This window comes from Neophocaena asiaeorientalis, unplaced genomic scaffold (genome assembly GCF_003031525.2).
Source record: "Neophocaena asiaeorientalis asiaeorientalis breed wild unplaced genomic scaffold, Neophocaena_asiaeorientalis_V1.1 scaffold123, whole genome shotgun sequence".
In the NCBI taxonomy this organism is placed as follows: Eukaryota; Metazoa; Chordata; class Mammalia; order Artiodactyla; family Phocoenidae; genus Neophocaena; species Neophocaena asiaeorientalis.
Genome location: NW_020173666.1, coordinates 12,562,611 through 12,575,315, shown reverse-complemented (window position 1 = coordinate 12,575,315; position 12,705 = coordinate 12,562,611). Strand labels below are relative to the sequence as shown.

General features: G+C 43.6%; 1 protein-coding gene across 9 annotated transcripts in view; it reads right to left on the bottom strand.

Moving 5' to 3' along the window:
• Window positions 1-12,705, bottom strand: part of SYTL3 (synaptotagmin like 3) — an 86,079-nt gene that overhangs the window by 32,740 nt on the left and 40,634 nt on the right. For all 9 annotated transcript variants that reach the window (XM_024748010.1, XM_024748016.1, XM_024748009.1 and 6 more), the window contains 2 exons: window positions 2,048-2,099; window positions 928-997 (listed from right to left, as the gene is read on the bottom strand). In XM_024748010.1, the coding sequence (XP_024603778.1) occupies window positions 928-997; window positions 2,048-2,099 (122 nt within the window). The remainder of the gene's footprint in view (window positions 1-927; window positions 998-2,047; window positions 2,100-12,705) is intronic.

Sequence of the window (12,705 nt, the reverse complement as noted above, 5' to 3'; positions counted from 1 at the left end):
CACCCACCCCCCCCACAAATATGTCTTGAGCACATCTGTGCTTGAGTAACTTCAGAGCACTTAAAATCTCTCTCTAGGAGAAAGTAGAGCAGAATTTTGAAGGACACTCCAGGGTCTCAGTTTGAATTTGAAAAAAGAATATATATTCTCTCTCTCTCACCAGCAGACAGGTATATCCTCCTTTGTTCAGATATAGTTACTCCCCTTAATACACAGAGTAATAACAATGAAAATAATCAAGACCATGTGTTTCTATGGCACTTTACAGTTTCCAAGTACCAGCAGAGACGTTATTTTGTTAATTTCTCACACCACCCACGGGAGGTGAACCAGACGAGAAGAATTATTTCCACCTCCCAGGTGGAAGCCCAGGTAAGTCCCCCATGATCACACAGCTAACTTCCTTGGACGGAAACAGTCCTGGTCTTCTTTATGTTAGCACCTACAAACCCTCAAAGACACACACGCACATTTCCACACATACTCCCAGGCCTGCGAATCACACACCTGTGCATCAACCTGTATTTCCCTTTCCGCCCCCAGAGACCTGACACGTGGCAGCCCATCCAGAACCCCACGCTCAAGGGCACAGTTAGGGGAGAGAACCAACAAAATGACAAGAGTAAAAAGATGGGGATGCAGGGTGCAGGCGAGGACATGGGGTACAGGCAGCACAGGCGTCCACTGACAGTGCGGGGGACGGGGGGATGGTCCCATGGCCCCCAGAGCGTGATGGAAGCGCAGACACCAGGCAGGGCCCAGCACTCCCCAGCCTCCGATCGGGGCCCCCATTCTCTCGCCTTATGACCCACTCCAGCCATGGCTGGATCCCTTTGCCGTGAGGCTCAAGCTTGCGGCTTCCCCCTCCCCTCCTCTACTTCTCTCGCATTTCCCCTTCCCAGGAGGCACACAGAACAGGCACATTACCCTGCCAGGGCCGCCGCCGCACTGGCTTTCACTGAGAGGGGGTGGAGAAGAAGGAACCACGGAAATTTTGCTGCCGAGGAAAAATACAAGGGTAAGAAAGGAGATGTGAGTCTTAAAATACTAGTCTTAGAAATACACAACATTTGTATTTATCCTATAATTCAAGTTCTCTGCCTTTTTTTTTTTAACACTGCCTCACTTTAAACACTGCCTCACTTTTCAGAAGAGGGGTCAGCAGCCTGCCTGGATCTGCTCTGCACAGGGCCTGATTCCCTGGGGGCTGGAATGTGGGAAATGGGCATCATATGGTCTAAGGTCTGGGCGTTGCACTCCATCTGTGTGTTGCAAAATAGCTGGGGTGCTCGGGACCGGCTCTGTGGCCTGTGGCTGCTCTGGAATCCGGGCTCCACACGTGTGTGCCGTGTGGACTTGAGCGTCCTCTCTGTGGACACCATGCAGCAGAATTCCCCAAATGTCATGGATGTAAAAACTGACCATAAGAGCAATTAGAAGTTTGTGCTAAAAGAAGTGGGGGTGGGGGTGGGGGGATGGAGTAAAAAACTGAAAAAGTCCTGAGATTGGAAAATCTCACCATGAGCAAGAAAAAAGCTGCTGGTGGAGAGCTTCCAGTAATACTTTAACAAATTCAGCAACAGTCAGGTGTGTGAATTACTGCTATAGCTTCAGGATGGCTGGGCGTTCAGTAAAGTTACTGTGTCTCAGGCCAATATTCAAATCCACCAATGTTTATTCCACAAATGTCTCCAAGGTGTCAAGCACTGGGCAAGATGTTGGCGACATGAATGATTCATAAAGGCAAATGCTTGGTTTAGAATCTCACGGGACGTGCCATCAAAAACAATATTTAGTTTGCTTACAAGATTTCAGAATTCAAGAAACAAAATGTTTTGCGAGAAAATCCTACGCTAGCTCCTTCTAGCTTTTCATAAGAATCTGGAAACATCTCTGAATCTTTCTCAGGCACTTTATCATCTTTTTAAAAAAAGTTACATTCCAAAGCAGTGACATCTGAAAGTCAAGAGATCTGTAAGCTCTTTCAGCACGTCCTTAGTGCTCTAGCCCGAGGGCCCAGGACGGCCTGTCCTTTGACAACACTCACCTCAGCTTCTGATAAGATTTCAAGAGCTTTGCTCCAGCTGTCTCGTGCTTGCCTGGAAGAGATAACAATAAAGGTCATTTATTACTAAGAATATAACTTCGACGATGCAGATACAGGACGCAATAAATTAAAATTACTTTTCTAATATCACATCTTGTGATTAAAAAGTAAGACACCATTTTGGGGTGACAGAGATGCTCTAAAATCAGACTGTAGTGATGCATAACTCCATAACTTTCATCAAAAATCATGAAATTGTACATTCAAATAGGTGAATTTTGTGTTATATAAATTATGTTCCACTAAAGCTGCTGTTACACACACACACACACACACACAGAGTAAGAGACCATACTTGCTGGAAATGACCGCTTTTATTGAAAGTTGATGCTGGATTAGATTTTTAAATTCTGGATAATTTGAAAACCAGTTCATGCTTCTAAGCTTCCATTTGTCCTTCGGAAACATTTCATAACGGAATGACTACATTCCTTTAAACATTCTTTGTTAGGGAGATTAATTCAATCTTTTGAAAAATGTAATCTACTTATTTCTAGTTATAGAGGCTAATAAGTTCCTCAATAAGACTCCATCTGATAATAGTACTCTTTTTGTTTCAAGGAAAGGGGATTTTATGATGTATTAAGACCCCCAAAATAGAATTCTCCAAGTCCGCAGTTCTGTGAACACAATGTTTCCTGGCCCAATGCAAAGGGAGAGGTCAGCCCACTGCCACCCCAACCCCAGCTGGAGGCCAGAAGTGGAATCTGCTGCTCTGGGAAGTTCCCTAGAGGCTCCACAATGCCCAACACAGCTGAGAACCGCCAGACCTGCCATCCTAGGAGGTCAGTGGAGCTCCCGTCTTGTGTGTTCGGAAGGCTTTAATCCATCCCAAAGAAAGACAGGTATTCATGTCTTCTCCATAAGACAGGAGGAAGGGCGGGGATGATAAGACAATCAGGAATTACAGGGAGGCCTTTGGGAGGAGGGCATATGGCTCTGATATCAAGTCAAACACCTTAAAGCTGGGGACAGCTAACCCCTCAGCTGACCTTGAGCTGACCGCCACCCCGTCAGGGGTCCTAAATTAGGGGGCTCAGGGAGCACATCGGCCCTGAAATCCTATCTCAGATTTTGAGTCCACCTGCCCATGTGCATTTTTCTGGGGTTCACAATGGTGGTCACCAAATTCTAACAGGAGTCTCTGAGCCATGTCCCTGCCCCACCACAAAATAATTCTTTAAGAACAAAAAAGGCCTCACCCAAAGGCTGAGTGCTCAGCTAGCAGAACCAGCTAGTAATGGGTGAAATCCCATATCTGCAGGACCCACAGGAAAGAAGAGAGCCAGGCCAGAAGCAAAAAGACAGCCACCCTAAGTGCACTGGAGTTTCGAAAGCAGAGAAAAACAAGGCAAAGAGAAAGGAGAGAGAGAGAGAGACGCCATTCGTCCAGCCTGCCCTGGGTGAAAATGCAGAATCCAGGGGACAGGGCGCTGGCGAGTGGTGGGCTGTGTCACAGCTCAGGTGCTGCCGGCCCCTCCCCACTGCCCTGCCACCTCAGCCCCTCGTCCTCTCGACCCTGGACTGTTGTGGTCGCTTCCCAGAGGCACAGCCACCAGCTACAGCCCCTCCCTCCAAGCTGATGCTCTCTCCTCCGCTTACAGTCCCCCAGTGGCTCCCTACTGCCTTCGCGGAGGTCCCAGCCCCACTGGCATCCCTGGGCCTCCAGCCCATTCTCCACTTACCCCGCCCCACCTCCCCAGGCTAATTGCCCTTCTACCTCAGGCCCATACCTCCCTCCTAAACCCCAGCTTAGGCCCTGTCGCATTTCTAAATACCCGTCCTGAGCCCCAGGAGGCCTGGCCCACGCGCAGGTCTCTGCTGCCCCCTGCTGGCTGAACCGGGCCGCACCGCCAGATGGCAAACATTCTAGGCTCTATACCTTCTCTGTCCCATGCCCTCAACGTTGCACTTGGGACAGCAGCCACAGACAATGTTAAAGAGTGGGGGCGTGTCTGTGTTCTGATAGCGGACATCGAAATTTGAATTTCCTGTGTTTTGTGTGTCACAAATATTATTCTTTTGACCATTAAAAAATGTAAAACCCGTTCTTAGCTCATGGAAAGTACAAAAACAGGCAGAAGGATAGGTTTGGGCCGTGGGACCTAGTTTGCCCCACATCCTTGCTGCTCCAGGTGTGGATGGCGGCCCTCGGCAGGGCACCAGCGGGGAGCTTGTGAGCAATGCAGAGTCCCAGGCCAACCCTAGCCCTGCAGGGTGGGCCTCTGCTCGCGGAAGGTTGAGGAGCGCCGCCCTGTGGCTCCGTCCCTGTTTATTGCCATTTTGATTTTTTTCCCCCTTCTGTTCCTCAGCCATTTCTTACCAGAGGCTTCCTTAAAAAGCACTAAATATTTACTTGTTAACATTTTTTTTTAATGCATGTAACTACTATGAGGAAATGCTCATGGAAAGACGCCCCCCCTTCCCCCAAGGTCTCCTGACAGGCAGGCTGGGGCCCTGCTCTGGCTGCCTCGTTAGGCCTCACAGGGAGCAGCTGTGGGTCAGGGCCCCCAGGATCCTAGGCTTTGGGGCACGTTCAGGGAGGCGCAGTGGCATTTATTAGAAGCTAACTGTCCGCCAGGGGCTGTGCGGGGCACTCTGCATGCATTTGCTCCGTGGTTCGTCACCAGGTGTCATCCCAATTCTATAAGTGAAAACCGAGGCTCGCGGGTATTGTGCAACGGGTCCTGGGCTCAGCTCTCCCTGCTGCCACCCACCCTCCGGAGCACACACGACATCCTGTCCTCTGCTAGCAACTCACAGCCCAAGTGGCTACAAAAGAAACTTCGACCGGCATAAGAAAGCCGCTTAGGGTTGAGCTGTGTCCTCTATGAAAAGATATGTTGAAGCCCTACCCACAGGCAACTGTGAATGTGACCTTATTTCGAGATAGAGCCTTTGCAGATCAAGTGCAGGTGAGGACATTAGGACGGGTCCTGAGCCAACAGGACTGGTGTCCTTGTAAAAAGGGAAAATTTGGACACAGAGGCAGACAGGCACAGAGGAAAGGTAAGGAGGCGATGGCGGTGTCACAACAGAGGCAGAGACTGGAGTGGTGTCCACAAGCCAAGGAACACCAAGGGTCGCTGGGAACCGACAGGAGCTGGAAGAGGCAGCGAGAGATTCTCCCCGAGAGCCCGCAGAGGAAGCATGGTCCCTCTGACAACTTGACTTTGGACTTCCAGCCTCCAGAACTGTGAGACAATACGTCTCTACTGTTCAAAGCCACCCAGTTTGCACTTTGTTACAGCAGCCGGGGAAAACTACAGAGGTCCCGTGTGATTCGGTCCCTACCGACCTGTCCAGTGCCACCTGCTGCCACCCCCGTCCCATTTGCAGGTCCAGCTGAAGCTGCACTTTCCTGATGCCCCACACCCACGAGACTGCACCTCTTCCACACCACCTGCTCTGTCCTTCTAGTGGTTTATTCTCCAGATTCTGGGCCTGTCCTCACCAGGCTGGCCTCCTCATGGGTGCCACGCACACTTGCTTTGAAATTCCTCTGACCGCACTGCAATCACTGGCATATGTCTGTCTCCCCCACAAGATGGTGACAACTTTGAGGACACGGGCCTTTTCGTATGTATCTCAGTGTCCCCAGCACCCAGCAGAGGGCTTGCCATGCAGAGGTGGTTACAATAAATGACAACAATAGAAACCCAACGCTATTTTAACAATAAGCGTGACATCATTTAATAAGCCGTACCAAATATGTATGAAACAAGGTCATCATTTTTTCACCACTTGGCCTAATTTCATCCATTTGTTCACATTAATTGCATGTAATACACATGGGCTCTTTACAGAGTTAAGGATAACGGGACACAACCTCTGCTCATAAGCAGGAGCTTATGATGCTGCAAGCAACCCCATGAACCGCAGGACGGAGCAGAGGCTTCTCGATCAAAAACCAACCTGCAACTGGCACAAGCACATCCGTGGCATCATTATACATCTAAGTATTACTGTATATACTGTATCTACTTCTCCATCTAAAAACAGTAGGGATAAGGCAACACACTTCAGGTGTTCATAAAAAGTCCTCTAGAATGGATGCCCATCTTGAGCCAGGCTCCAGTGTGACACTGGCCGAGAACACCAGTTGCCTAGCAGCCAGCACCCTGGGCCTCAGGTCCTGCCACAGATGCCATGCCCTGTCACCCCGACACTTCTCTCTGGGGTGACATGGTTCCCAGGAAAGAGGGCACAGGGCAGACTCCCTGGAATGCTCCAGTGCAACTCTGTCAACCAGCCACACCACGTGGTCATAGGTGACTGCGGGGCCTCACATCCTGAAGTGTGGGATCTGTGTAGCTTAGTCTTTTTCCAAGACATGGTCGTTAACTTCCCCTCCTACACTGTAAGGCCCCACAGAAGCCCTTCACCACGTAAAGTCACGGACACCCAGAGAGCCATGTCAGACAGCTGTGGAGCAAACAGACAGGGCCAACAAACGGAAGGGTGGCCTGGCCCAGAGCCACCTCTCTGCTGGGGCCCATGGAGCGGGAGAGAAGCATCCTTCATAAGAAACCATACTGTGCAGTTCCAGGTGTGACCCAAAGCAAAGCGCAGGTAGGTCGACCCACACAGAGCCTCCCTGGGAACTATACAAATACACTCCTTCATCAAAGATGCTTTGTCCACCCCTAAGAGTTGGTTGTAATATATGGGTTTTGTTAGAACAACACATTTTGCTACATCTTCCAGAAAAAATCATCACAGTAAACACACAAACCTAGGATGGCTATGATGTGAACAGTAGCCCCTCAGATGTGGCTCCCTTGTACAGTGCCCAACCTGTCCAACTGTATACGACAGTCCTGAGGGTTGGCCCACACTGGAGCTTAAGTACCCTCCAAATGCCAGAAAAAGGTGACTAAAACCAGAGGTTCGGTGTGTGTGTTGGCGAAGGGGGGGCGGTATTGGACAATTATCTGTTTCAGGACTTTTCTCTTTCATAGGAAAGAAAAGGTCTCTAGGACAATAAAGTTTTAAACCAACCTTTGGCTCACTTATGCAAAGCGGAAAAAATCTCTCCAAAAAATTGACCTAAAAAATCCCTCAGAATGTGAAGAATCTTGATATCCTGTCATAAATGGTTTCAGAGCTGGATTCCAGAGCCTTTTTAGGTATATTTTAGCCCTTATGGAAGTTTCAGCTTAAATAACACTGGGGCCAAGACACCATTCCAGGATGAAAGGAGATACAGTGCACAACTGTGAGTCAGCCACCAACGCCTTCCAGAAGAACTGAAATTAATAATAGATTTATAATCCTGTTGGCAGAAAGTGTATCTCATCCAGTGTCCTTCTGCCACTAGACATTACTCTTCTGCTTAGCTGCAAGAAAGAAAAACAATTTTTTCCTTTAATTAAGCTCCCTGTATTCTATCAGCAGAAATTCTGGATGGCTTCTGTGTTAATAATAATCCTCAAGATATGGGCAGTGACTCTTCCACAAAGAGACACTTAAGGTTGAAGGTAACTGGCCCAGGCATGGTGTGAACCTGTGGATAACTGGGTATAAACTGCTTTTCCATGGCCTTTAATTTTCTCTAAAAATTGAATGTGGGTTTTAAGAGTTCTCTATCCTAAAGATTCTAGATATTAATCCCTTATCAGATATGCAATTTCCAAATATTTTCTCCCATTTCACGGGTTGACTTTTTCTCTGTTGATAATATCCTTTGATGCACAAAAGTTTTTCATTTTGATGAAGTCTAGTTTATCTATTTCTTTTTTCTGTTGCCTGTGCCTTTCTTATCATATCTGAGAAATCCCTGTCCTTTCAGACTTCAGACAATACTACAAAGCTACAGTAGTCAAAACAGCATATTAGCACTAAAACAGACATATGGATCAATGGAACAGAATAGAGAGCCTGGAAATAAACCCACACACCTACAGTCAATTAATCTTTGATAAAGGTGGCAAGAATATACAATGGAGAAAAGACAGTCTCTTCAGCAAGTGGTATTGGGAAAGTTGGACAGTCACATGTGAATCAACAAAGTTAGAACACTCCCTCACACCATACACAAAAATAAACTCAAAATGGCTTAAAAAGACTTACATATAAGACATGACACACAACAGAATTCCTAGAAGAGGACATAGGTAAATATTCTGACATAAGTCATAGCCATGTTTTCTTAGGTCAGTCTCCTAAGGCAATAGAAATAAAAGCAAAAATAAGCAAATGGGACCTTGTCAAACTTGGTTTTTGCACAGCAAGGGAAGTCATAAACAAAAGACAACCTACAAACTGGGAGAAAATATTCACAAACGATGAGACTGACAAGGACTTAGTTTCCAAAATATATCAACAGTTCATACAACAATATCAAAAAAAACAATCCAATGAAAAAATGGGCGGAAGACCTAAACAGACGTTTTTCCAAAGAAGATACATAAATGGGCAATAGGCATGTGAAAAAATGCTCAACATCACTAATTATTAGAGAAATATAAATCAAAACTACAATGAGGTATCACATCACACTGGTCAGAATGGCCATCATCAAAAGTCTACAGATAATAAATGCTGGAGAGGGTGTGGAGAAAAGGGAACCCTCCTGCACTGTTGGTGGGAATGTAAATTGATACAGCCACTATGGAGAACAGTATGGAGCTTCCTTAAAAAACTAAAAATAGAATTACCATATGACCCAGCAATCCCACTACTGGGCATATATCCAGAAAAAATGCTAATTCAAAAAGATACATGCATCCCAATGTTCATAGCAGCACTATTCACAATAGCCAAGACGTGGAAACAACCTAAGCGTCCATCGACAGATGAACAAAGAAGATGTGGTACATGTATACAATGGAGTATTACTCAGCCATTAAAAAAGAATGAAATAATGTCATTTGTAGCAATGTGGATGGACCTAGAGATTATCATACTAAGCGAAGTAAGTCAGACAGAGAAAATGGATAACATATGTTATCACCTATACGTGGAATCTTTTTTCTCAATTACAAATGACCTTATTGTCAAAACAGAAACAGATTCACATAGAAAACGTATGGTTACCAAAGGGGAAAGGGGGGTAGGGAGGGATAAACTAGGAGTTTGGGATTAACAGATACACACTACTATATATAAAATAGATAAACAACAAGGACCTACTGTACAGCACAAGTATATTCAATATCTTATGATAGCCTATAATGGAAAAGAATTTGAAAAGAATTATATATATGAATATATATGAAACTGAATATATATATGAAACTGAATCACTTTGCTGTACACCTGAAACTAACACAACATTGTAAATCAACTATACTTCAATTAAGAAAAAAAAATCATTGTCAAACCAATGTCTTCTTCCCCCGTTTTAAGAGTTTTACAGTTTTAGGTCTTATTTTTAGGTCTTTGATCCTTTGAGTTAACTTTTGTTTACAGTGTTAGGTAAGAGTCTAACTTCATTCTTTTACACATACACACCCAGTTTTCCCAGCACCCTTTATTGAAAAGGCTGTCCTTTCCCCATTGAATGACATTGGCACCCTTGTCAAAAATCACTTGACTATACAACACAGGGAATATAGCCAACATTTTATAATAACTATAAATGGAGTATAACCTTTGAAAATTGTCAATCACTATGTTGTACACCTGTAACTTACATAATATTGTACATCAACTATACTTCGATTAAAAAAAACGTCACTTAATCGTATGCACAAGAGTTTTGTTCTGGGATCTCTATTCTACTCCACTGGTCTACATGTCTGCCCTTATGCCAGGGCCTCACTCTTTGGATTACTGTGGCTTTGTAGTAAGTTCTGAAATCAGGAAGTATGAGTCTTCCAGCTTTCTTCTTCTTTTTCAAGAAACAAACAAAACAACCCAATTCAAATATGGGCAAAGACTTGAAGATACATTTCTCCAAAGAAGACACAGACATGGCCCAATAAGCAGATGAAAAGATATTAAACATCACTAATCATTAGGGAAATGTAAATCAAAACCACAATGATATAGCCACTATGGAAAAACAGTATGGAGGTTCCTCAGTTTATTTCTTTAAAAACTGAACTACTACATGATCCAGCAATCCCACTTCTGGGTACATATCCAAAGGAGATGAAATTACTACTTTAAGGAGACATCTGCAGTCCCATGTTCATTGCAGCATTATTCACAATAGCCAAGACATGGAAACAGTCTAAGTAACCATCAACAGATAAATGAATAAAGAAAACGTGTCATACACACAAACACACACACACACACACACACAGGATGAAATATTATTCAGCCATTAGTAACCATCAACAGATAAATGAATAAAGAAAACGTGTCATACACACAAACACACACACACGATGAAATATTATTCAGCCATAAAAAAAGGAAATCCTGATATTTGCAACAACATGGAAAGACCCTGATAGCACTAAGCTAAGTGAAATAAGTCAGAGAAAGACAAGTATCACATGATGTCAATTATATGTGGAATCTAAAATCACTGAACTTGTAGAAACGGAGGAGAATGGTGGTTGCCAAGAGCTGAGGGTTGGGGGAAATGGGGAGATGTTGGTCAAAGGCTACCAACTTTCACTTATAAGATGAGTAAGTTCTGGGGATCTAATGTATAGTGACCATGGTGACTATAGTTAACAATACTACGTGTACACTTGAAAGGTGCTTTGAGTAGAGCATTAATGTTCTCACCATGACAACAACAAAATGGTACTTATGTGAAGTGAAGGATGTGTTAACAAACTTTGTGGTGGTAAACATTTGAGATATATACATATATATACACACATATACACACACACACACACACACATATATATATATATATACATAAATCATCAAGAAATAAAAATTATATATACATATATATACACACATATACACACACACACACACACACATATATATATATATATATACATATATCATCAAGAAATAAAAAGAATCCATACACAGAACTGAATAAATGTCAGGCTTGCAGATACCCAATAAAGGCAGACTGAATGCCTAAAACAACCACCACAATTAGATATCACCTCATACCCATTACAATGGCTCTTAAACAACAACAACAATAAAAAAGAGAAAACAAGTGTTAGCACAGATATGGAGAAATTGGAACCCTTGTGAATTTCTAGTAGGAACATAAAATGGGGCAGCCACTATGGAAAAACAAAATGGCAGTTCCTCAGAAAATTAAACACAGAATTACCATTTGATCCAGCAATTCCAATTCTGGGTAAAAACACAAAAGAAGTGAAAGCAGGGACTTGAACAGATATTTCAATGTTCATAGAAGCATTATTCATAATAGCCAAAAGGTAGAAGCAACCCAAGTGTCCACTGATACATGAATGGATAAACAAAATGTGGGATATACATCCAATGAAATATCATTGAGTCTTGCAAAGGAATAAAATTCTGATATATGCTACAACATGGATAAAACTTGAAGACATGCTAAGTGAAATAAGGACAAATATATTATGATTCCACTTATGTGAGCTACTTAGAGTAATCAAAATCATAGAGACAGAAAGTAGAAGGGTGGTTGTCAGAGGCTGCAAGAGGGGGGCAGAAGGGATGGAGGAGTTGTTTAATGGGTACAGAGTTGCAGTTTTGCAAGACGAAAACGTTCTAGAGATAGATGGTGGTAGTGGTTAAAGAACAATGAAAAGTTACTAATGCTACTGAACTGTACACTTAGAAATAGTTAAAATCATAAATTTTATATTATGTATATTTTACAACAATAAAAAAATGAACCTGGAGTTCTTCAATTTAAAATGATGTCTTAGATAGCCTCATCCACCAGAGGGCAGACAGCAGAAGCAAGAAGAACTACAATCGTGCAGCCTGTGGAACAAAAACCACATTCACAGAAAGATAGACAAGATGAAAAGGCAGAGGGCTATGTACCAGATGAAGGAACAAGATAAAACCCCAGAAAAACAACTTAATGAAGTGGAGGTAGGCAACCTTCCAGAAAAAGAATTCAGAATAATGATAGTGAAGATGATCCAGGACCTCGGAAAAAGAATGGAGGCAAAGAGAGAGACGATGCAAGAAATGTTTAACAAAGACCTAGAAGAATTAAAGAACAAACAAACAGAGATGAAAAATATAATAACTGAAATGAAAACTACACTAGAAGGAATCAACAGCAGAATAACTGAGGCAGAAGAATGGATAAGAGACCTGGAAGACAGAATGGTGGTATTCACTGCTGCAGAACAGAATAAAGAAAAAAGAATGAAAAGAAATAAAGACAGCCTAAGAGACCTCTGGGACAACATGAGACGCAACAACATTCGCATTATAGGGGTCCCAGAAGGACAAGAGAGAGAGAAAGGACCAAAGAAAATATTTGAAGAGATTATAGTCGAAAACTTCCCTAACACGGGAAATGAAATAGCCATGCAAGTCCAGGAAGCACAGAGAGTCCCATACAGGATAAACCCAAGGAGAAACATGCCGAGACACATAGTAATCAAACTGGCAGGAATTAAAGACAAAGAAAAATTATTGAAAGCAGCAAGGGAAAAACAACATACAAGGGAACTCCCATAAGGTTAACAGCTGATTTCTCAGCAGAAACTCTA